The sequence below is a fragment of the Olea europaea genome, unplaced genomic scaffold (assembly GCF_002742605.1).
Source record: "Olea europaea var. sylvestris unplaced genomic scaffold, O_europaea_v1 scaffold1731, whole genome shotgun sequence".
Lineage (NCBI taxonomy): Eukaryota > Viridiplantae > Streptophyta > Magnoliopsida > Lamiales > Oleaceae > Olea > Olea europaea.
Genome location: NW_019235016.1, coordinates 9816 through 34871, shown reverse-complemented (window position 1 = coordinate 34871; position 25056 = coordinate 9816). Strand labels below are relative to the sequence as shown.

The following is a 25056-nucleotide window of genomic DNA, read 5'->3' as shown; positions in this document are numbered from 1 at the left end:
CAAATTGAAGGTATGAAAAAGTCTGCAAATATTTTAAAGATTTGGGGTCTCTGCTGCAATTATCCCTATATTTTATCATTATTGTTATTATAATTTAACACTTGAAATTTTTTTTACGAATCTGTTAAATTTGAATTTGTATTCTTACAGTATTGTATTTATGTATCCCCCCCCTTTTTCTAATCATACAAGGTTTAGAATTCAAATGCCAAAGAGTTCTAGAATTTAAAATCTAAAAGAGTTATAGGATTCAAATTCCAAAGGGTTTAGAGTTCTAGTCTCGTAGAGATAGAATTGCATAATGTCTCTCTATTGTTCATTAGTGCTTTGGGAAAAAAACATTAAATTCTATAATTTTTTTGCTAGCACAAAATAGTAGAAAACCAAACTATAATCCCTATTGTCCAACCACATAATAATTGTCACCGATTCATATACCGATTTATCGAAATTTATAATTTTTTTTTAATTTCAAAATTAGAATCAAATTAAAGTTACATAAATTTATCCTGATTTTAAACTAACACGAAGAGTAAAAGAGTTCCTTAAAGGAATTAAAGAACTAAAACCAACTTGATAAAATTATTTGGCTAGTGAAACCAACGTCAATTCCTAATAAAACACGATTCAAGATTAGCATATTGACGTGCATCACCGCAACATTGATGATGGCACTCAACAAGAAAATTAGGACATGTGACACCATGATTATCCAACAATCAAATTTCTTGTCCATTGTCATGCTACAACATCAATCAAGTACAGAGAAGATGTAAATGATGTCAAAATTTGACTGTCCAACTTGCAATGTTGATTAGTCGATAAATCATCCATCTATCAAACCAACTTATAATTATTATTATTATTATTTTAATAATTATGTACCGTCCAATTTTCAATTTTCCTGCATCAGAGTCGCCAATTTGACTTGTGGTGCTTTACAGCAAGGGGGTACGAGTGGTGTTGGTAATACAATGAAAGACACGATTAATTTCAAACTTAAATTTTATACGTTTATTAATTATATTTAACAATTATATTCTCTACAGTTTTTTACGTTAATATTAATATTAAACCCGTTGATCCAATCATTACTCATCCCCGTCTCCCGAACGCTAACCCCAAAATTCCCCTCAACAATTCCCTCAAATTTTCTCCACAAATCCATCGTGCAAAAATTTTCCGTTCCCTTCTCCTTCCCCGTAACAGATCCCAATTTTCCCCTTCCTTCGTATTTTCCATCCCAATGAGATGATCGTGAACTCCAACGATCCCGGACCCAATTCCCTCGACTCCTCATCCTCTAAATCCATAAACGAAACTGTTAATGGATCCCACCACTTCACCATCCGCGGCTACTCTTTGGCCAAGGGCATGGGCCCGGGAAAATACATTCAATCTGACACCTTCAGCGTAGGTGGCTACGAATGGGCAATTTATTTCTACCCAGATGGGAAAAACCCCGAGGATTCATCCATGTATGTATCGGTTTTTATTGCGCTTGCTAGTGAGGGTACTGATGTGAGGGCGCTATTTGAATTGACGCTGTTGGATCAGAGTGGGAAAGGGAAACACAAGGTGCATAGCCATTTTGATCGGGCCCTCGAGAGTGGACCCTACACTCTTAAATACAGGGGAAGCATGTGGTACGTATTTCGAGGGATTTCTGATTTCTTGATTTTATGTTTCTTGGAAATTTAACTGTAATTCTGAATTGTGAGTAATTTCTTGAATTAGGGTTTTGGGGGGTTTCTTGTGAAATGAAGTTAATTATGTGAAATTTCAATTTCTGATGCAATTATTTTTCATTCAATAGTTTTTTTTGTCTCGTGTAATTATCTATTACATATGCATATGTTGGTGACTTGAGAGCTATGTAGCACGGACACTTCAATTAGGGTAGCGTATCCGTGTCGGACACGTGTCGATACCGACGCTCCTCGAACACTCTATCATAAACATTTTTCATTGTTTATTAAAAATATTATATATTTTTAACTCAAACTCATTAATAAATAATAAATAGGCACTCATATTTAAAAAGATTTCAACAAAAAATTTAATAACAAGTGTAAAACTAAATTTATACTATATAAATGAAGAATTTTAAAGATTTTAATCGACGTGTTGTGGACACATGTGTCCATATCGGTGCATCATTGCTTGAGAGTAATTTATTCAAATAGGATTCCAGATAGGAGGGCTACTACATAGTTTTCAGTAAGGTTATTGCACAGTATGATTAAAGTACATTTTGTAAAATGATTTTAAATGGAAAAATGAGGTGGTGTTGTTGGTGTTGTTGTTGTTGTGTTTGTGTCTAGAATATTTGACATTAGTCAAGCAATCTTTTAACTGTAAGAAAAAGGTAGTTGCAAACAAAAATCATGGTTTAGGTTTTCAATTTGACGTGGCTTGATTGAATCAAAATTGTGCCATCAGACTGGGATGTAGTTTTAGGGTTTCAAATTTATTTGGTTTGATTGAGCTAAAAGCATTGTATCATTGGACTCAGATTTGATTTTGTGGTTTCCAATGGAATTTCTGTTTTCATGAATATGAGGACTGAACTGAGAGTATGGCAGAATGGTGATTATTAGAAGGAAGAATCTGGCTGATTTCCTAATATTAATGCATTTGATTTGTTTAAATTTACTTTTGCAAGATAAAGTGAATGAACCTTCGTTACAAAAGAACTTTCATTCTGCTGCCCACATGTAATCCTTGCTTGTTTTTCAGGGGTTACAAACGATTTTTCAGAAGGACTACTTTAGAAACTTCTGATTTTTTAAAGGACGATTGCCTTGCCATGAATTGTACTGTGGGAGTTGTAAGAACTCGTATTGAGGGACCCAAACTGTATAATGTTCTTGTCCCGCCATCAGACATGGGTGAAAATCTCACGTACCTGCTTGATTCTGAACTTGGATGTGATATAGTTTTCCAGGTTGGGGAAGAGACATTCAAGGCTCATAAGTTGATACTTGCTACACGTTCTCCTGTGTTTAGAGCCCAATTTTTTGGACTTGTTGGAAATCCTAATGCTGACAAGGTAGAACTCGAGGATATTGAACCTTCTATCTTCAAGGTAATATTTTTATTTCTCTTCCTTAATATTAAGCATTGTTGTTTAATGAATTGAAAATCAGGATGCACAATATTCTTTCCGGTTCATAAAAGGTTTTTTGCTATTCTGAGTTACACTTGTCCCTCTGCGTGATACTCTTATACAATTGTTACAACTGGTGTTCTGTATGATCAAAATGAGGTGATTTTGTGAGATTGTGTTCTGCAGGTACTATTGAAAGTAAACCACGAGCATCCTTAGGTTATTGAACTATTTCTCTATATGTTCTAGAATGGCCTTATTCAAAGCAATTTTAGCACCTCTTCTTCACATATTTTGAGGTTACAGTAGGGAAGAAGTGTTCAATAGTGTGTTAAAGTAGATGGACGTTGAATAGCTCCTTATTATCCTTTTGGGTCTGCGCAGTGCTTATTGATAGGAGATGTGGTTGTCCAAAAGGAAGTAGAATCTGGCGGGAAACTTGAAAATTCTTTATGTTTATCAGACTGAACTTGAAAATTCTTTATGTTTATCAGACTGAATTATTGACCAAAAGACAGTTCTTTGTCTCTTTTAATTTTTTACTTTCTCTTGTTAGTCACCAAGTAAATCAACACTTTCTTTAGCAACATCAGACTAGGTCCTATCTTAAACTCGATAAATCACTAAACGTGGCCAACATACCATGCACCTCTGTGTTCCACTTTTATCTTATCTGGCTCGGTTGATTTATGTGGGCTTTCATCTCTCTGCAGGCAATGCTCCAATTTATCTACTCTGACAATCTTGTTGATTTAGATGAAATCACTGGCTCAACATCTACCTGTACTTCTGCAATCATGATGCAGCATTTGTTGGCTGCTTCTGACCGATTTGGTTTAGATAGGTTGAAACAGTTGTGTGAAGCAAAATTGTGTGAAGAGGTCAGTGCTGAAACAGTGGCTACCACTCTTTCCCTGGCAGAACAGCATCATTGTCCACAGCTCAAGGCCATCTGTCTGAAATTTGCAGCAACAAACTTGGGAGGTGCGTGTAGTCCATAGATCTGAGCGGTGCAATGTTTCAGGTTATTTTATTTTTACTTTTTGTCTGTTATCTGCTGGCATAATCTTAATGCTAATGAAAATATCTGAAGAATGTTTGAAGCAGCTAATAATATTTTATGTACAAGACACTGGGATTTTTCTTGGTAGTGTGTATTTAAAGAAATGTGAATAGTTAATTTAGTACTTGAGAAGGTAGTGAATAATGGAGTCAGTTTGAGTGAGTTTTCCTCTTCTATCTTCTTCCTTTTCTGGTGACTCTTATTTCCTTTCCTTTTTTTTGGTGGCTGTTATGGGGGTGGTAGTTAGCAGGAAAGACAATAATGGGTGGGGTAGGGAAACATATTTTAATAATTCAGTTTATTCTGTGAGATCTGTTAAACTAATTTATCTAAAAGTTTAAGCCGTTAGATAGGGTCATATGTATATCATTTAAATAGTCTTCAACATTTTCCCTCACATATAGACGAGATCATTTTTTCCATCCTAGACATGCAGAATTCATTTAACTGGGTAGGCAGAGTTCAACAAGCTCCCTCACGTGGGGCTGTTAACATGCACATTTTGTTTAAATGGGTGGCAGCGAGACTTAGACACAGGATCGCTACTTGCTTTCATACGATGCAACCAGCTGATCTAGTATATCATTTAAATATTTGTCTTTAATCTTTAGTTGCAGTTGCCTTTGAGTATTAGGGTTTATAGTAGAGGAACAAAAGTCTAGGAGGAAGCCAGTAAATATTCCATTATTATTTTATTTCAATGAGCCCTCCTCTAGGACAGCAGTAGCAGTGCCTTTGTAAAAGTTTGTACTGCCTACCATACTCCCTAATTAGAAGGAATTTGATGAAAGCACAGCTGAATTTATTAATTGTTGGGCAGTGTTTGGGAAGATTACAAAGTCAGTTTTACTGGGTAAAAGTTACAACCAATTTGCTCTGGAGTTTGCTTGACAGAAGTACTGAACGACGACAAGTGGGCCAGTCTTGTTTATATTCTGCCTCAGAGAGAATAAATCAAATTAAATTACTGTGTATATTTATTTTTATGCCTAAATTAAGTGTGTATATTTTGGCACGTTTCTTTTGCCAAAATTCCATTAACAATTTCCATCATTTTCCCTTGACTCCAATGAGATGAAGTACAAAAAGCGTTTGCTCGAAGTTGCCCGTGATTTGGCACATGGGAACATCCCACTAAATGCATGCGCAACTGTATGCAATAGCGTGTGAACCTTTCTTCTTTGTTTCTTGTGGGGTTGCTAAATAGCATTCAAGAATAATATGGTTTTTTCACCGGTGAACATTACTGTGAATGGATCTGTCCATATTGATGGAACTGAATTGTACTGCGTTTGATTTAGCTATTTGCTAATAATAATGCTAAATGTACATTCATTCCCTTACATTGATTTTAACATGATAATGTACATGTAATATGATTGATTTGCTAAGAATTACGTGGATGTTTGTTGTAGCGGTGATGCAGTCAGAAGGATTCAGACACTTGGAAGAGAGCTGCCCGTCGCTGTTGTCTGAGCTGCTGGAAACGGTTGCATCAGTGGATGAGAAGTCAAATAAGAAAAGAAGTGGGAGCAGTATCTTTGGGGTGGATCTGGCGGGCGATGCTGGTGCCATCGAATCTTTAAACCCTGATGCGAGGCGTGTGCGTAGACGGGTATAGACTAGTCTGGTGTGATGACTGACTGAAAATGTAGTGTTGAATTCTATAAACTAGTTAATCTTCAGTCTCAGCTTTGTTTCTTTGAACAAGTTATTTCTAATACTTCTTGCTCTTGTTCATTCCCCGACCCGACCCGACTCTTTGGTCGCCTGTGATATTGGATGGTCCCAGTCCCACTTTGCAAATGAAATCGAAATCTATTTCAAAGAATAAATAATTAATTAACGAAGATTTTCCCATTTAATTTATTTTTCTTTTTAAAATCTGAATGGCTATTTCTTTTGTATTGAGTTGAGTGATTTAAGCCTCTCTTTTAACAACGGTTTAAACAATTTTTCTTTTCTCAAATTCATTTTCAATCACTCATTCTTACAATAAAATATTTTGTGTATAAACTCTTTTTGCTTTTTTAGCTTTTCAATCACGCATTTTTTTGAAAAATTACCATTCAAAGCTCATTTTAATAGTTATCAAATAAAGGTTTAGTTTCCTTGCTCAAACTTCAGCCCTCTCGAAGTTTCCCTGCTCTAAGAATTGTAAAGAAATAAAATAGATATTGTTTATAAATAAATGAAAAAATTCTAAATTAATTTAATGATCCACATTTAAGAAAAATAATCTCATAAAATCTGAAAAACAATTACAAGGGAAAAAAATACTTCCCAATTCGGATTATTAAACTATCTCAAGTTCGTTCTCTTCACACCCTTTATCCGTGATAATTTTATTCCAGTAAAATTTTAATTATCTTTTTGTTAGATTTTATGCGCAATAATAAATAGATAAAATAGAGAAATCAACAACTCTTCATTTTTATTTTTATTTTTTCATTTTAGTTTACACCTCTTGGTATTTTCTTACTTCCTTTGGTCCTTCAAATCAAGTTAGAGAAAAAAGATAGAATTATGACAATATCTTTTGTTGTTATTAGTCCTTGTTTGACAATTATTATTTTAAAACGTTTTTTGACATATTCATTTTTAATTGTATATTTATATAATAAAATATTTTATATGTAAATTTAAAAATTTTATCTACTTTTTAATCACAAATTTTCTTAAAAATCACTATTTGGAACATTGTTTCGTTTTCCCGAATAATGATAATCAAATAGGGGATAATTTTAGAACAATGCTTTGCTGTTCCATTGAAATTGTAATCCTAATTGAGGTGACGCTAATTGATGGATTGAATAAAATGTGAAATTAATGTCATATTAACGTCACATGGGCCGAGATTGTAACCTCGATATTGCTAAATAACATTATTACTAATTTTTGGTAGAGGAGAAGGCAAGTTACGGTGACACAGAAATCTATCCAGATTTGACCTTTGAGAAATATACATCCCATGTGACAAACCACTCCCCATAAGTACGTATGCTCACAATCATAGGATCCGTGAACAGTGGAAATTATTTCACACTTTGCAAGCTAAACAATTCTATACTTACATTGTTCAGATCCTTAAAGGATCAAGAACAAGGGTTTCGAGAAGTTTCATTCAGATATGGAATCAATGAGCAATGGAGGAGGAGCATCACATCTGTTCAAATCAGCCACTTGGATCAAAATTTCTGGGTTTTTAATCACTTCTGCCATTTTTTTCTATTTGGGAAAGCATTTTTCAGATGGGTCTTTGCAGCAACTCGTTTTCTTCAATTCTCAAATCTCCAAAACTTCCACTTCTTCTTCCGTTGCCCTCTCCCCGAACCTCAACAAAACTTTTGATTTGTCTTTAATCTTAAATGGTCCCGTTTCGTCTCCTGTTGGTTCCGGGCGAAATCAACAAGAAGAGGGCCAAAAAATCTTGAATTCGGTATCTCCTCCGCCTCCAGCTCCGGCTCCGCCGCCGCCACCACCGACTGTGCAGAGGATGGGAGTGGTGGATGAGAACGGGGTGATGACGGAGGATTTTGAAGTGGGGGAGTATGATCCGGAGGTGGTGGAGAATTGGGAGAAGGCAAATGAGACGGAAGGTTTAGCGAGCGATGGTAAGGGGGATAAGATTAGGGTTAGGGTTACGAAGTTTCCCATGTGCCCGCAGAGTATGAGGGAGTACATACCTTGTTTGGACAATGAGGAGGCGATTAAGAAGTTGATTTCCACAGAAAGGGGAGAGCAATTCGAGCGGCATTGTCCTCAGAAGGGGAAGGAATTGAAGTGCTTGGTCCCCGCTCCCAAAGGATACAGAACGCCTATTCCATGGCCGAAAAGTCGAGATGAGGTGACCTTCTTCATTGCTTGAATGACGTTACTTTTCTGCTTTCAGCATAATATATTTTGTCATCTTATTGTTCTTTTCTGAAAATGTTGGTTAGATTGTTATATACGAGGACAATTCGTTTAATGATTATTAGGGTGCTTGTTTTTTCAAATAAATAAAATAATTAGTTTAGCAAGTTTAAAATGAGAAATATTGTTTCAGCATTTTATGGCCTTTTCTTACAATATATAGGTTTGGTTCAGCAATGTTCCTCATGCGCGTTTAGCTGAGGATAAAGGGGGTCAGAATTGGATCATCATTAACAGGGGGAAGTTCAAGTTTCCTGGAGGTGGCACACAGTTCATACATGGGGCAGATCAGTACTTGGACCAGATTGAAAAGGTGTTGATATTTTCTTGATTGCTTGGATGGTTTATACACTAATCTAAAAGAAATGGGCTTTGAATTCTCTATTTTGCATATTGTTTAGATGGTTCCTCAAATTGCATTTGGCCGACATACCCGAGTTGCTTTGGATGTTGGTTGTGGTGTAGCAAGCTTTGGTGCCTATCTGTTGTCAAGAAACGTTCTCACCTTGTCTGTTGCTCCAAAAGATGTTCATGAGAACCAAATTCAATTTGCACTTGAGCGTGGTGTGCCTGCAATGGTGGCAGCTTTTGCAACAAGGCGATTATTGTATCCAAGTCAAGCATTTGACTTAATACACTGTTCAAGGTGTAGAATTAATTGGACACGGGATGGTATGGTGCTTTGTTCCATGTCTGATGTTATCTAAGTATACTTGTCTGTTAGCACTTAGTAGCCTCCCCTTGCCATTATCTGTAATTTCACAATGATCTTTGCTTGTTTTACTTCAAGCTCAATTATTACACTTTTAAAATATTCACACAATGCAGAACTGAAATTTCTATATGATCTATATAATGCTAATTGGTACTTAAATTGATGAAATCTTACACTTTTGGAAATCAAATTAGTTCTTGGAGCTCTATATTGTTCTGCTAGTTCATCGAGCCAGCCGACTGGAGCCCAGTGAATTGTAGTACACAATTCAGGAAACTATGTGACCAAGTAACTATTTAAAGGAATTTCTTTCAAATTCATTTTTAAATGCTAAAACCTAAACTTGCACTTTTTGTTCCCATCATGGGACTTGATTTCTGAATGCTGTCATTTGCAATCTCTAACAATAACATAATGACAATTATATTTTTTGGGATTTAGGATGTAGGATCTATAAAATGTATTGTACATCTCGTTTCTTGCTTTTCCAGAAGGGAAAATATAGCATCATTTGAAGATATATTGACGCTTACTAATCATCCTTGCAAGAATTCTTAGACTAAGTAATGTTCAGTTTGGCTTATACTTGGATAGGTAACGTAGCTCAATTGAAAAATTTCATGATATTGGTGTAACAGTTCTATGATAAGGATATTTACTTTTTGTTTTTGTGGTCTCAAAAGCCCTGCTATATTTAATAATTGTTGATATTAACCTCACATTTGTGTCTTTGTTTTCATATGTTGTGGTGAAGATGGAATTTTGCTACTTGAGGTCAATAGGATGCTCCGTGCAGGAGGATATTTTGCTTGGGCTGCACAGCCTGTTTATAAACATGAAGCTGTTCTCGAAGAACAATGGGAAGGTATGCATACTTGAAAGTTTGTCAAATGAGAATTTTTTTCCTTGAAAATTTACAAGTACTTTTGCATCAGAGCCTAACAGTTCATCAGCTTCTGATCACATACATGGGAATCTTGTATCCCTCAACTTTCTGCTACTCACCTGATTTTATGTCAATTTTGAATATGAAGTATTATTTTGAATTTATTTCCTAGAATTTCACATAAATTACGTACAGCTGGCAGCTATGTTGCATGGACACGGACACATGTCGGACACGACGATACGCAACCTTTCAAAAAAGTACTGACACAACACGTCGTTGACATGATAAAATTATTTAAAATTGTTCATTTATGTAGTATAAATTTAATTTTATATTTATTATTAATTATTCCTTGTGAAATATCTTAAATATGAGTACCTATTTGATATTCAATAATAACTTTTAAGTAAAAAATATATATTGTTGCTGATAAAGGAAAAAAATGACAATGGCTACTCTAGTTGAATTGTCTGTGCAATAGAGGTTGACAACTCTCCAAAGTAGAGCAATTCCCATTTTTATTAATTCAGTTTCTTTTTTTCTTCGTTTTAGAGATGGTTAACCTTACCAATCGTCTCTGTTGGACACTAGTAAAGAAGGAGGGATACATTGCGATATGGCAGAAGCCTTTAAATAACAGCTGCTATTTGAGCCGTGAGGAAGGAGCCCAGCCACCACTATGTGATCCAAATGATGATCCTGACAATGTTTGGTATATCTTCCATCATTTTGTTATTTTTCCTGTTTTTTTCCCTTTTTCATATGATTTATCAAAATACATGGCCCAGTTCAAGAATATTCTTATTTTCATTCATTTATATATTTTTTATTGTTAATTGTTATGTGATTGTATCTGCACGATAATCAACAAGAGGAGAGGGGTTCTATGCAAGAGATAGATTCCATAACAATGCTGTTACCATGTATATTCTTCTCTGTTTGCTATCCTGTGCATTTCTGATGACATAATGGATGGTCCATTGTTTGTCTCATTGCCAGGACTGAACATGACTGGGTATGGTTAAGGTAATCCATTCTCTCTTTGTACCTACAGGAGGGGAGGCAGAAAATGTTTCCTACCTCAGAATTTGTACTGAAGAGATTAGTAGTTGATTCTAAAATATCTCTAAATATGATATTATATTGGCATCATTTAGTGTTTTATCCGCAGAAATTGCATTTATTGCATTATTTGACCCATAAACTTTAGAACGAAGATTTGGAAATTATGCTAAAACTGGTACGCCTGCTTCATTATAGATCAGTGATGGTGCAGCTGTGAGGATATTTTGATTAGCTTGATCTGATACCATATAGGCAGATATGGGCCTGAGATATTTTGGATCTTGAATATGTGTACATATCGCTGTCCAAGATAATTTTTGTAACTTGTCTGTACAATGAAACCAGACATAGAAACTTGAACTTCCCCTAATAGAATTTAGTATTGTTACATATTCTTGTATGCATGGATGTGTTTTATTCTTTTAATCATCCCAAATAATTACCAAGGAATTTACTGCATTTTTGTACTTCATCAAATTATAGCTTGGCAGATGCTTAATGTTGTGGATGTATAACAGCATCTGACAGGACACGAGAAAGTAATAAACATTTGGTGCTTGTGTAATGAGTAAGTGGACAAGAAGTGGTACTCCTATATTTTATTTATGCTCTAGCTTCCACAGCAATATACTTGTCATGCTTAAAAACATTTGACCCTAACTATTACGGATGAAGTTAGAAATGAAACTCTATGCTAACAAGTAGAGATGACACACTTGGGGATAAACTAAGGGAAGAACATTGGCATGTCTTTTGTAGACCTAAAAAAGCACTTATTCTAAAGTAATATGATCTCAATTAAAGTGGTTAGAAGAGTGAGTGGTAGGCTCAAGTCTTAATAGCTTAAGGTAGGCTGGAAATGATCCGATTTGGTTCGATTCTAATGAGAATCGAATCGGACCCGAAATTTTCGAATATTTAATAAGTCGAACCGTCAGTCCAAATTTAATTATGGAACCGTTCGGGTTCGGTTCCATTTGATTCAGTTTGGTTTTCAGGTTCTATATTATAATTAAATTTTTAAATATTTACAAAACTACATTAAGTCAACTAATGATATGTTCAATCTTAACTTTTAAAAGATAACGTAGCCCAATCTTATGTCTTTTACGTCTCTCTTTGCTGAAGTCTTCATAGATTTGATTGTTAAAATCACAGGAAGGAAAAGATAGCGAGCTCACAATACTTAAGAGGCGTTGTCGAGTTTCAATTCGATTTCTCCAGAGTGATAGAAATAGTACTACGGTAGAGTAATAGATTTGGATAAAACTTAGGTCAATTTGATTAAGTTGGCTTTGAATTGAAAATTAGAAATAGAAAAATCACATTTTTTAATTTGAGCTAAATTAACTAGTTAGTAAATTTATTTAGAAAAAATAAAATAATTTGATTTATTTAAAATAAATAAATTAAAAAAATTAGAGAGATTAGATTCTTGATCTAGAACTGAGAATCGAATCGAACCCGTCGATTCTCAATTCAGATATCCGTTTGGGTATTTAACTTAAGAAGTACCGCTTGGTTCGAGAGTTTTGTCCAGCCCTAGCTTAAGGTGGTTCTTGATTTGAGGATTACCGTGAGAATCAGGGTAGGCCTGTCAAAATGTGAATATTCAATTACTTAAATGGAATATTTGTAATGCTGGCTCCCAAATTTCCTTGACTTTTGTATTCAGTTGAAATTGGGTTATGCACAGTTGAAGTGGTTACAAGAGCTTTCCATGCAGTTCCCAAGTTCTACTTTCTGTTACTGGAGAAAATAATCTATTCTCATTCTGACTGTTTCCTTTCCCAATTATGTTAGGTATGTTGATATGCAGCCATGTATTTCACGGTTGCCTGATGAAGGATATGGCTCAATTGTTACAGCCTGGCCTGCACGTTTGCAGAACCCTCCAGATAGACTCCAGAGCATACAATTTGATGCTTACCTGTCAAGGAAAGAGCTATTCCGGGCAGAATCAAAATACTGGCATGAAATAATTGGAGGCTATGTTCGTGTTTTACACTGGAAAAAGTTCAAACTTAGAAACGTGTTGGATATGAGAGCTGGCTTTGGAGGGTAATTTTTTCACTTGTTTTCTTGCATCCTATTCTATCATTCTGCCAATTAACTATGACATGAAATATTATTTAGCATTAACCAATCCATTCCTTTCCCACCAGATTTGCAGCAGCACTAATTGAAAACAAATTAGATTGCTGGGTGCTCAATGTTGTCCCTGTTAGTGGGCCCAATACTTTACCTGTCATATACGACCGTGGACTTATTGGAGTTATGCACGATTGGTAAGAACTAAATCGAGCATAAATTTGTTTGCTGCTGTTATTGGTGCATGCTCATCACTTAATTTGGTAATCCATGGTCAGTTTCTCCTCATGCCTCTATAACCTGACCTCGCAAAGAAAAGATAAAAAGTCATGAAAGTAATGTAATTGAAAAAATGCCACATAATTAGGGTGAATGAGAACTATATCAGAGGACGGACGGACGGACGTTCACATCTGAAAGCATTTCTTCAATTGCTGTCAGTATGTGTATCTGTTATGGTCTATGTGGTGTTTGTAGGTTTGGATCTGTTCTTGTATTTCAAACAAATTTGAATATTTATGCATAATACATTGTGCACGATTTTCCAGGTGTGAACCATTCGATACGTACCCGCGAACCTATGACTTGCTGCATGCTGCTGGCCTCTTCTCCATTGAACGGAAAAGGTATTCATTAATTCCTCTCCTGCTGCTACATGGATATATATTACTTCGATTTCAAAGTCAGCTAGAACTGGAGATTTTTCAATAAGTTAACACCGTATTGAATGGACTGGAGATCTCGGATTTTTTAGCACGCCATAACTTTAAGCATTCTACTATTCCTTAATTCTTCTGAAATCTTGAGCCACCTTTCCGCTGGCAGTGCTTTAAGCTCCAGATACTTGTTTGCTTATTTTTGATAGAGAAATACAATTTGTTTTGTTTATTTCAGATGCAATATATCTACTATCATGCTTGAAATGGATCGGATCCTAAGACCTGGTGGACGTGTATATATTCGAGATTCTGTTGCAGTCATGGATGAGCTTCAAGAAATTGGAATGGCAATGGGTTGGCACATCTCAATGAGAGACACATCTGAGGGCCCCCACTCCAGTTATAGGATCTTAACATGCGATAAACGTCTCTTACGGCACTGAACTTGCACATTCAATTCGTGTTTGTCTATTAGTTTTCACTTCTTCTCTTCAGCGCGGGGTAGAGCAGTTTGGTAGCTCGACATGGCATAGATCCAAATACGATAGGCATTTGTAGCATAAGAATTGAGATTCTCTGCATATTATTAGCAATGTGAAATAGAAATATGTGACACAGTTAGCGTCACATTTTAAACAACTGTCTTTTTGCCCTCTCTTTAAGTCTCTCCCTCTGGAGGAGGGGGTATTCGTCCAGTTAGGCAAGTTTATAAGAAAATATAAGCATAGTTGCAATTCCTTTATTGTGCTAATTCCAGTTCAAGTGTTATAAATAATACACGGCCCCATCGAATTATTTTGTTAATTGAAAATTTTTTCCCCCCTTTTTTACAAAGTTTTGTTATGGCATAATGCATAATATAGTTGAGTTCTAGTTTAGGCACGACTCCGGAACAGGTACAAAACATTCCTACACACCATTGGTGCTAATATTGTCATTTTCAGATAACTGCTTTTTGTATTTTTGACGTGTGCTCCTGTTTATTTCCCATTTTACAGTAATACGCGTCTGAATGTACAATTTAATACACAAGTTTGTTGTACGAATGTAAACGTAATTTAAATAAATAAGAAAAAAAGATGTTAAAAGATGAGTGACAAAAAGTTATTCTCTCTCGTCTTGAACTAAGGGTGTGTTTGATAGAGTGGAATTGAAATTGAAAGATGAAATTGGAATTGAAATTGGATTTTCCAACTTTTAGTGTTTGATACATTTTCTTCCATGGAATTCGAATTTTTTGTTTTCTTGAAGTTTGGACTTTTCTTGATTTTTATGGTGGTGGGAAATTGGTTTTCTTACCTACTATAGCATTTTATTTATTTATTTATTTATTTACAATGAAAACAAATTCTAAAAATTATTGTAAAAAAATATTTCTCTTTAAATGGCAATGTTCATGTAAAACAAAGCCAAACAAACACCAAAAGATAAATGATTTTCTTCAAATTTGTCCTTTTTTTTTGTTGGCAATGAAAACAAATCTCATTCCCAATACCAGTAAAATTTATCTCTTTAATTGACAATTTTCATTTAAAACAACAACAAACGAACACCAAAAAACACTTTTATTTCAACATTTTTCACGTGGAAAATTATACCAATTAAATACAATAATTTACAATTCTCAGGAAAAACAATTTTAGGCAATTCAATTTCATCTTTGCAATCAAACGGACCCTAAATGTTAAATCCAGTTAATGTCAACTTATATTTAGACACACAAATTGAAAACACATTAGAACACAAGTATTTTCTCTCCAAGCAATGTAATAATGCAATTTTATCTAAAATACGTCAACTTGTTAACATGTCGCAAATTTACTTGCTAAAATCTTATGATCTACTCTTACGAGACATTTGCACGATAAACCAAATTTTATAGAAAAGATTGACTTTCGGCAAAAGCTGAAGGGCTCAGTTTAAACACAATTAAAGATCAATAACATGTTCTTTGGAATAAAGAAAAGCATTAAAACTAACCAAAAACAAGAAAGGAAAGCAATGAAACTTCACAGTTAGATTGGACGAGTGCTTCTTCCAAGTGTGCAAATTTATCATATCTTTTTCCTTGTATGATATGGGCACCAAAAAAGTGCATATAGCATCGTTTTCTTCTTTAAAACCCGAAATAAAATATCAAAATAACAAGTCACCAAATAAGTCTAGGCCCCAAGCACATGGTATTATACCTCAGCAAGCAGAACCAACGAGATCTATTTCATCTTTCATGTATTGGCCTCCATACTTGCTGTGTTTGACTAGGAGATGCCTTGACCTGTCCACTCATTGTCCCATTTCGACTGTTATCAACCCTGGTGTTTTGAACCTGTCCATTCATTGTCCCATTTTGGTTGTCAACCCTGGTGTTTTGAACCTGTCCAGCTATTGTCCCATTTTGACTGTTATCAACCCTCAAGTTTTGAAACTGCTGTTGATGTTGTCCATCAGTCTGCTTTCTCCGAGAATGCTGGTGAGTCCCGAGTCCTTTTCTGCTATGATTACTAGAAGGTGTCGTTCTTGGCATAGATTGTGCAGGTGCTTGGTGTCTAACTGGCATTCTAGCCACTAAATGTGATATATGTGGCCTGACGAGATTCATAACCAGAGAAGTTTGATTTTGGTTGGATGAGACAAGTACTTGGTGAGTTGCCCGAACTGCTTCCAATATCTTCATCAACTGGTTACTGCTAACAGTCCTAGCCGTGTTCACTGGCTGCTCAAAGGGATCCTCCACCTAAGCGGCATTAACAACACAACTAAAAAATGACCAAAATTTCACTATTACAGGAACACACGCTTGTGTTGCATTAGCATCTCCCGTGTTTGACACACACATACAGAGAGAGAGAGAGAGAGAGAGAGAGAGAGAGAGAGAGATTACAAAAAGTGCATAAGTTCTGGGTAACCATCTCATGTTGCTGTTAATGTCTTCCAACTGTCCAGCATACGGGCTAACGCCTTGTACAGAAGCATTTGAACAAATTTCAAAAAACTGAAAGTGCAAAGTTAAAAGAGTGATTGTCAATGTTGCTGAAACAACTCCATTATTGTAATATATTCAAGGTAAGCATCTATAATGTATCTCATAAAATTTGTGAAACATGACAAGGTCACGTTTCACAGTAGTGACCTATGTTGACTTGGGGAAATGAAATACTGAATTTTTACCTTTGCAAGGAAGGAAATAAAGAGCTCAGACATAGAGCTTCTGTTGATTAATCTCGACCTATCAGATTTAATTCTGTTTATATTTACTGCACATGTCTCCTCAATACGTTTCTCTGCAACAGCTCTCACACCTTTGCAAGAGTGATGGAGATTGTAAGTATAAACGAAACATTGATCTACTAAGAAATTTATTGTACATAAATACTTGCACATGCCCCATAATAAACACTGCTGCATATGCTTTTAAAAAAAATCAAGACAAATGAGCACCTGTAAGGTCATCAATCATATTTCCTGGATATATTTCTCTAAGCGGAGGTAAAATTGCCGGTTCTAAAGTCTGCAATGTATTAGGAGAAACCAGATAGAAAAGTAAACTAAAACGCTGGTAACAAACAAATAATATTAACAGGTATATATGACTGATTGTACAAATCTTAAGGGGAATATGTGCATACATATCAAGGCAAAAGAACCAAGTAATTCGAAGATGGTTGTGAAGGATAACCAAAAGTACCACATCATTTTAGTAGAGTGCTCGCATGTTTCTTAAGAGTCACTTGAAATCTATGATGCTCGGACTCAAGTACGGATATAGGATACGAATATGTATCTAAGTGTCAGATATTTTATTTTCTAAAATATAGGATACGGAGACTTGGCTCAAAAGAGTCCAAATTTTGAACATGGGTACGTCATTCAAACTTCAATTTTTTTACGAATCAAAAATATAATTTTGAATAGACCAAAATAAATTATTAACAAAGAAATAAATGAGTATTGAATAAGAGATTAAAACGAATAAAATAGAATTTTGGGATTTAGTTTTCAATTATGGCAATTACTAAATGTTATATAAAATAGAAAATGAGAGATTTACTTGCAATTTGAATTTAATGGAGCACTAAGGGTCCGTTTGATTGTAAAGGTGGAATTTGAGTGAAAAGAAAATAAATTTCAGGGAATTGAATTACCTAGAAATTATTTTTTTGGGAATTGTAAATTATTATGTTTGATTAGTATAACTATTATGTGAAAAATGTTGAAATAAAAATGTTTTTTTGTTCGTTTGGCTTTGTTTTAAATGAAAATTGTCAGTTAAAGGGCTAGAATTTACTGGTATTGGAAATAAAAAAAAAATTTCCGTTGCCAAAAATAAAAAAATTAAAAAAAATCAAGAAAATCATCTATCTTTTGATATTCATTTGACTTTGTTTTATATGAAAATTGTCTACTAAAATGAAAGATTTTGTTACAATTGTTAATAAAATCTGTTTCTATTGCCCCTAAAAAAAAATAATTAAAAAAAAAAAGTCAACCTCGAAAATGAAAAACCGCCTAATACATGAGAAAATGAATTCCTCCATTTCATGGAAAAGGTGCACGTGGGGCTGAAAGTTGAAATTTCAATTACCTAGAAAATTGATGCCATCAAACATGTAAAAACTTGAAAAAGGGAAAATCTTTTCCACTTTCCATGGAAAAGTTGCCATATCAAACATGGCCTAAGTAACATCATATGAAACTCATTTTCATTTTATACAAACGAAACCTTAAACCACTGTTACAAAGAGAGAAATAAGGAAAAAATGAAAAAATGAAAGAAAAAGGAAAGAAGAAAAAAAAGAAGGGAAAACCTAGAATCACTCTCTCTCCACCCTCTCGGCGGCGACGCTAATTTTCTAGAGAGCGAAAACGGGGGGGGAAAAAAAAGAAGAAGAAAGAAAGAAGAATGAAGAAAGAAGAAGAAGCAACAATGACTAGGGCTGGGCAAATCTCCCGAACCGAACCAAATCGAACCCGACGGTTCTTGTCAAATTAAATACCCGAACGAGTATCTGAATTGATAACCGACGGGTACAGTTCGGTTCTCAATTCTAGACCAAGAACCGAAGAACCGAATAAGAACCGAATTTTTCTAATTTTTTTATATTGAGTAAATCAAATTATTTTAATTTTAATTTTTTCTAAACAAATTAACAAAATAACGATTTCTAAATCCAAATTTTTGGTCCAATAATTTGTTTCATTTCTAATTTTTTTAATTTTTGGCCCAATTACACGTTTTATTATTTCATTTCTTAGCCAAATAAGATCAAATCTACTAAATAACCCTAAACACCTACACTAAAGTGCATAACGTTGTCTGAACTCTCGCACTCACTCTCGCAGCCTCGCTAATATTCCAAAACCTATACAATCGTCGGCCGACATTGTGACCTCCGATCGAAATTGTAACCTCCGCCGACCGAAACTTTGATCGTAGCGATCATTTGAACAAGGTAATTTACTAGTCTCTGACATTCCAAAACCATCGAATGTATCATTACTTGTATTTATATAATGTTGTTATAAATGTTAAAAAATTTAATTATAGTACAGAACCGAACGGAACCGAACCCGAACGGTTCCATAATTATATTTGGACCCGACGGTTCCATTTACTAGATACCCAAAAATTTTGATTCGGTTCAATTCTCTTTAGAACCAAACCGAACCGACTCGCGCCCACCCCTAAAAACGACAAAGTGTCCAATTGAAATTTGGAGGATCCGACACATATCCCATATCCATACCCATGTCGTGTCGTATCCGACACGGGTACTCCAACTATTTCGAAGAGTCCGACCATCAGAGCTTGAAACATGTTCAAGATGTAAGCTATCGTGCTACTTTGTGCCAACATACTTCCCTTGAATTTATTCCTTTTTACTCCCTAGGTTTTACTTATATGTTCGCTGAGTTTCAATTTGTACTTGTTTATACGGTACTAATTTTTTGGGGGGCAGAAGTGGAAAGTAACTAGCATATCCCTCTCCAGACTACCATGGTCCCTGAAGCCCTGAAAGTGTCCCTTAAATCATTTACAGATATAGAAATCCGAAAAATACATAGGATTGATTCTTTGTACAATATTTAAGATTCTTCTGTAGTTAGATAGCGTGTAATTTGGCCGATGTAGGCTGATTTCTCTCTCCCCTAATTTAGGAGATTTTTTACCTTTTCTTTTCATCCCTGTAGTAGTATAAATATAGAGCAGTAGGTATGTATATACAATCATCAAGAAATACATAAATATTCTTCTGATTTCATTAAGTAAAATAATGGCAAGCAAGTTTACCTGAAGATGGAAGACTACAAGCAAGCTGAGAGCATACGAGTTCATACTTCCAGATTTTGGATCATTAATATTATGAGCTTTGGCCCATTCTTTCACCTGCGCGTGGAGATTCATATGATCATATTACAGCATATTTATCTCCAATAAGCAATATCTTTCTATGTTATGAACACTTGCCAGTAAAACAAGATCACGGAAGCGTCCATCAATCCCATCAATCCAGAATAGCAGTTTTGACTTCATTTGACCACTTAAATTGTTTATTGAAATCTCACAGGAGAAGTTGTATCCGCCCTCAAACTTCACAATGGGTACCCTAGCATGGGAGATGAATTGCAGCTTACGCCATCCACCTGCAAACAAATGAATTGAGACATAATTCAGTCGGGAATTTGCATATTAGCATTATGTCGAACACATCATTATTTTTCTGCCATTTTTAAGTTTTCATTTCCAAACAGAATTCTTGAATAGTTTCATTCTTCCAGCAAATATTTAAAGCATGTTATAGCTTAGCGGGGAGAAACATCAAGAATCTCATGTACCTCAGATTTAAATTGGCTATCAAAATTAATTGTTCTCATGAGTCAAGAATAGCTTTGAGACACCACTATAGAAATCTATTATTTTTTTAGCACATTGAGCATGTTATCTATCTCAGATTTTATTGTCTATCAACACTAATTTTTCACAAGAGTAGATGGTAGCTTCGAACCACCACTTTAGAAATCTTTTTAGGTTTGTATCTTTTTCAGAAATGCGTATGATGTGACTATTTTCTTTCTTATTTCACTTTAATACATTATCACATGGAGATGTGACAGCCGCATTTAGAGGCCTTGATGAATATGAACTGACCAATCTTCATCATTCTGGCAGCGATGAGTGGCTTTCAAAGATTAAAGCAAGCAGTGATGGTAAGAAAATTACAAAAGTAAAATGCAAAGGAAAACATGAATCTAATTTATGGCTAACTGAAGCATTTGAGGTGCAAAATAAAAAAAAAATAAAATAAAAATAAAAAAGGGGGAAAAAGAAGCAGCTTAAAGACATTGAGGTATTAGCAGCAGATCACCTTTCCTTCCCAAAGCTTTTAGTACATCTCCCAGCAAACTTTGCTTGTGCTTTTTCCCAGGAGATGAAATATATGAACCATTAGTCAACTCTATCGATATATCCAAATCTCCCCATCTTGTGAAAAGATTAGATGCAAAAGATCCAAATGGTTCCACAGTTGCACCTGTTTTCACCATCAGAGCCTTTAACTCATAAATAAATATTATCAACAAAAAATTCTTAAATTATGAGCATATAGTTTACTTTGTTATTGAATTGAGATATTGTGGAAATTTTTTAACTGAAAGAATTTTAATTCAACCACTAGAGAGAAGAGAACAGAACATGATGTCAACAAAAAGAAATATTACTTCGAGAAATATCACTGGTTCAACCTCAATATATTGTTCCTAATTTTAAAATGATATCCATTTTGAATTCTTATAGGTTTCCACACCTAGAGATCCGTTTAGGACCTTTAGATACAAAATAATCATACTGATATAAACAACAATAACACGAATCATTTAGAGCATCAGCAAGTCCAGAATTTCCAGAATTTAACCACAATACATAGATGAAGGAAGAAGTTCAAGAAGAGAGACACTCCTTTTCATAGGATTATGGAACAGTAAAAGGGAGAAACATGTATATTAGAATGAAAGCACTAACTTGTATCAAAGAGAATTGGCAATATAAAGCTCAATAGTCAACTATATTTAGCCAATATATAGATAAGGTGACAAACAAACTGCAGGTATTGGATGCACTTTCTTTCGATTCCCATGTCACTATATTTTCTCGAGGACATCCTTACCTAAACAACATTAAATTTAAATTTAATAATACCATCTAGAAGGTTTTTGGGTTTAAAACCTCAAGTAGATCCATGAGAAATATATCTTTGAAAGACTGCCGATCTAAACAAAATAATAACAGGCCACTCAGTTGAAGACAAAAGGAGTAAGCATTAGACTTTCTTTTAGATACTTATAATTAGTCCAAAGACATTTTCCACTTATGCTATTATACATAAGAAAAATGCATGCCAAAGTATTTGCTAAATGCAGCAATTTACTTTAACATCCCAGTTAAGTGGATTCGCCTTTAGAACCGTATAGCATAAAAGATCAAATTCTTCCTCAAAGTGGACTAGGCTCCTAGAGATTGTCAAATAACCAATTCTTCTCCACTTGAGGTCTCAAAAGTCTTTAATTTATTTTGGTTCCTTTATTGTTACACTACGAGAGTTTTTGCAAGAAATACGGAAGCTAAACCAAATGTCCAGAAATGACATATTTTGAAGCATCATATACCTCTCAGATTTTCTATGGATTCAACAACAGTTCGAAGCTCGTCAATGATATGAAACCTTACATTCCAATCCTCTCTCAAGGGATTGATCGCATGAAGGACATCCCTGAGTGTAGTCTCCAACAAATTATATCCATTCATTTTGAGTACTAAAAAATGCTAGCTGACCACCGATTACATGTCACCCTTTTGGACGTAAAAAAAGTCCCCTGCATGTAGAGGAAATAACATGAGAATGGTTACAAGTATAACTGGCATAGAAAAGGTTGTTTGCTCTTCTCCAGCGATGAACATTATAGAGAGTGGAAAGGATAAAACCTATGAAGCAAGCAAGTAATCAAAGAAGAACAACATATTGAAGAGTTAATTCGTTCAAAAATGAGTATAAGATGTATAGTTTAGAGTCCAACGAAATGAAAATATAAATTTGACAAAATTTTGTGAAACAAGCTCTTTTCCTAGCATTTTCAAGATGGTCACTTACAACATCAGAACAGGGCTGTGGATATCAAAAAGAGAGAAACCTGTAAAATGCATTGGGCGTAGCTTCAATGTATTGTATGCTGCAGATTAAGGACTAAAGTTCCATCCCACAAAAATAAATAAATAAATAAAGTTTGAAAGGCATCAATGAAGTAAAAGTATGATAAACAATTATCGTGAAAGCATTCTAAACAATAACTGAGAAAACACATTTCCCAATTACTCAATGTGCTTGCTGTTGATAAGTAGATTTATGTGGAAAAATAGTTTACCAGCCTATTAGAGAGAGAGAGAAGGGGAAAAAAGAATAAGCAAACAATGCCTCAGTGAAGGGAGAAAAAAAAGGAGTAATCATACACGAGTGCTTGCAAAACCAAAATCACAACCTTTCTAAATAACAATTTTCTTTACAGAAAATCAGTTTCTAGAACATACTATGTATGTCATTCTTGCTATGCATCTTGATATGTTAGGTAACAAATAGTGGGAAATGTGAACACATACATCGAAAAAGTATGAAATGTGAACGTATACAAGAGTTGACGCTCAAAGTGAATCAAATATCCTTTACATCATCGAAATGAATCTGTTCGTGGTTTGCACCATAATGACATAAAAGCTTAATCAACAATGAGATCACAAATCTTGAAAGGTACCAAGAACATAAGTTGGGTTAAAATCTCAAATCTTAAACATTCTGATATGTAATACAAAACAAAACAAAATTTAAGAATTTCACTGCAACCATCAAGAAAACAATGTTTAGCAAGCAATGGAAGTAGTTCGACAAATAGTTTTCAACCAGCATCATATTCCAATAGCTTCTTGCACAAATCTTTTGCTTTCTATTAACAAAAGTGACAACCACAGCACGAATAAATCAAAAGATATATCTCTTAAATTCACTCAGCAACCTTAATTGCATTTCCTTTGTCTTCAAATCATCTTCAGCAATAAACATATTATAAAGTTTCTTTCAGTAAATTGAACAAATAAGCCTCCCATATTTTACCAAGCAGATAATCAATTCATAAAATTCAGTGTGTGTGTGTGTGTGGATGTGTTACTATTCAAATGGGGGGCCCACATCTGCAAAATTCAAACTCAAACCCTAATCGATACTAAATGGAATAGAATTCTCAAAACTTTAGACAAAGAAGATGACCGAAATGTTCAATGCACTGACCTTCTAATCTAGGGCTTTGACTGTCAGATAATTAAAGAATCCATGGGCAATTGCATTAGAATATTCAAGGGTTTGCTTAATGCCGGAGAGCACGCTCTCTCTCCCTCTCTTTGTGCTAAGTACTCCAGTGGTATATATAAAATTATGAATTTTGGTTGAATTTCAAAAAGTAAACGAGGAATTGTTCCGGGGTATTTTAAAAAAAGGACTGGTCAATCCTTCAAAACTTTTTGAGACCTCACTATCTTTACTCTCTTAAAAGAGAGGCTTTCTTTACTATTCATTCATGTCATACTGATTTTTATACTTGCTCGATTTACATATCTAGTTTTACTACAGTTGGTTGGTCTCCAAAATGAGCCACGTTTTCTTTTTGAGACCGCATAGTCTGCGTCTTCTTGCTTTTGTATTGTCTCACATCCACCTCCTCTCGTGAGGAATAATTAATGTAGTTGATTTTTTTGATTTATTGAAGTGTAGTTGATTTTGTTGACTTCTTGAAATCTGAAAACGTGCATTCTCGAGGTATATAGCAAAGTTATTAGATGATTGTCCCTTTTCCCACATAATTGAGATATCAAAAGTAACATTATACCCTCTATTTAATAAACAATTTGGCACAATTACCCTTCACTTTCTAACTACACACTAATTTCCATAACTATATTAATGTTAAGGGTGATATGGGAATTAAAAAATATAGTTGTCCAAACATTAATGAATGGGACCCACATTTGAAGTAATATGTCGTGTGCTGTTTATTTTTTTTCTTACCACATAAATTTCGCACAATACTCTTCTATCAATTCAATCCTTCTTTTTCTAAATTCTAGCCATTGTTTTGTAGAACGAATTCTCCCCAAAATCTTGTTTTCTCTGAAAAAAAAAAAAAAGAAAAAAGGTCGTCCTTCTACCATTATTCGCTTTTGCCTTTAGCCTAATTCGTATTTTCTCGTCATCAATAGTGGAGAAGAAAATTCTAGAAGTTGCAACAATTATTTTGGGTATGTTCTTCTTATAATTTTTTTTTTTGTGTATTTCTTTTTTTATTTTCTTACTATTTATTTAAAGTACGTAATTTTCCTTTGTTTGTAGATGAAAATCTAGCTGGGTTCGTCTTCCTTTAGCTCCATATAAGATATGTTCTCGTTTCTGTACATGCATGAAAATATATCTACGTTTACATATTCATGGTTCATGAGGTTGAAGGTCATGAATTTTC

At 34.6% G+C, this 25056-nt stretch overlaps 3 protein-coding genes across 7 annotated transcripts; 2 read left to right on the top strand and 1 right to left on the bottom strand.

Moving 5' to 3' along the window:
• Positions 1 to 1077: 1077 nt before the first annotated feature.
• Positions 1078 to 5915, top strand: LOC111377841 (BTB/POZ and MATH domain-containing protein 3-like). Of its 4 annotated transcripts, none has more exons than XM_023000969.1 (4): positions 1078 to 1646; positions 2740 to 3088; positions 3823 to 4093; positions 5599 to 5792. In XM_023000969.1, the coding sequence occupies exons 1-4, from the start codon at positions 1252 to 1254 to the stop codon at positions 5646 to 5648; spliced, it is 1065 nt and encodes a 354-aa protein (XP_022856737.1). In that variant the 5' UTR covers positions 1078 to 1251; the 3' UTR covers positions 5649 to 5792. The 4 variants fall into 4 exon arrangements, with proteins under 4 accessions (XP_022856737.1, XP_022856738.1, XP_022856735.1 ...); XM_023000970.1 differs by having other exon boundaries at positions 1079 to 1646; positions 3823 to 4133; positions 5588 to 5915; XM_023000967.1 differs by having other exon boundaries at positions 1079 to 1646; positions 5588 to 5912.
• Positions 5916 to 7109: 1194 nt separating this feature from the next.
• Positions 7110 to 14298, top strand: LOC111377840 (probable methyltransferase PMT11). The gene is made up of 9 exons (XM_023000966.1): positions 7110 to 8019; positions 8251 to 8400; positions 8489 to 8759; positions 9557 to 9667; positions 10244 to 10403; positions 12560 to 12817; positions 12922 to 13044; positions 13396 to 13473; positions 13742 to 14298. Exons 1-9 carry the CDS (start codon positions 7303 to 7305, stop codon positions 13947 to 13949), a joined length of 2076 nt encoding a protein of 691 aa, XP_022856734.1. The 5' UTR covers positions 7110 to 7302; the 3' UTR covers positions 13950 to 14298.
• Positions 14299 to 15440: 1142 nt separating this feature from the next.
• Positions 15441 to 23988, bottom strand: LOC111377838 (protein HESO1-like). 2 transcript variants are annotated; one of them, XM_023000964.1, is made up of 9 exons: positions 23835 to 23988; positions 22168 to 22374; positions 20871 to 21035; positions 19973 to 20148; positions 19796 to 19891; positions 16945 to 17014; positions 16675 to 16805; positions 16388 to 16498; positions 15441 to 16240 (listed from the first exon to the last, which is right to left on the bottom strand). In XM_023000964.1, the coding sequence occupies exons 2-9, from the start codon at positions 22304 to 22306 to the stop codon at positions 15725 to 15727; spliced, it is 1404 nt and encodes a 467-aa protein (XP_022856732.1). In that variant the 5' UTR covers positions 22307 to 22374; positions 23835 to 23988; the 3' UTR covers positions 15441 to 15724. The 2 variants fall into 2 exon arrangements, with proteins under 2 accessions (XP_022856732.1, XP_022856733.1); XM_023000965.1 differs by lacking the exon at positions 23835 to 23988 and adding an exon at positions 23563 to 23583.
• Between the last annotated feature and the right edge of the window lie 1068 nt (positions 23989 to 25056).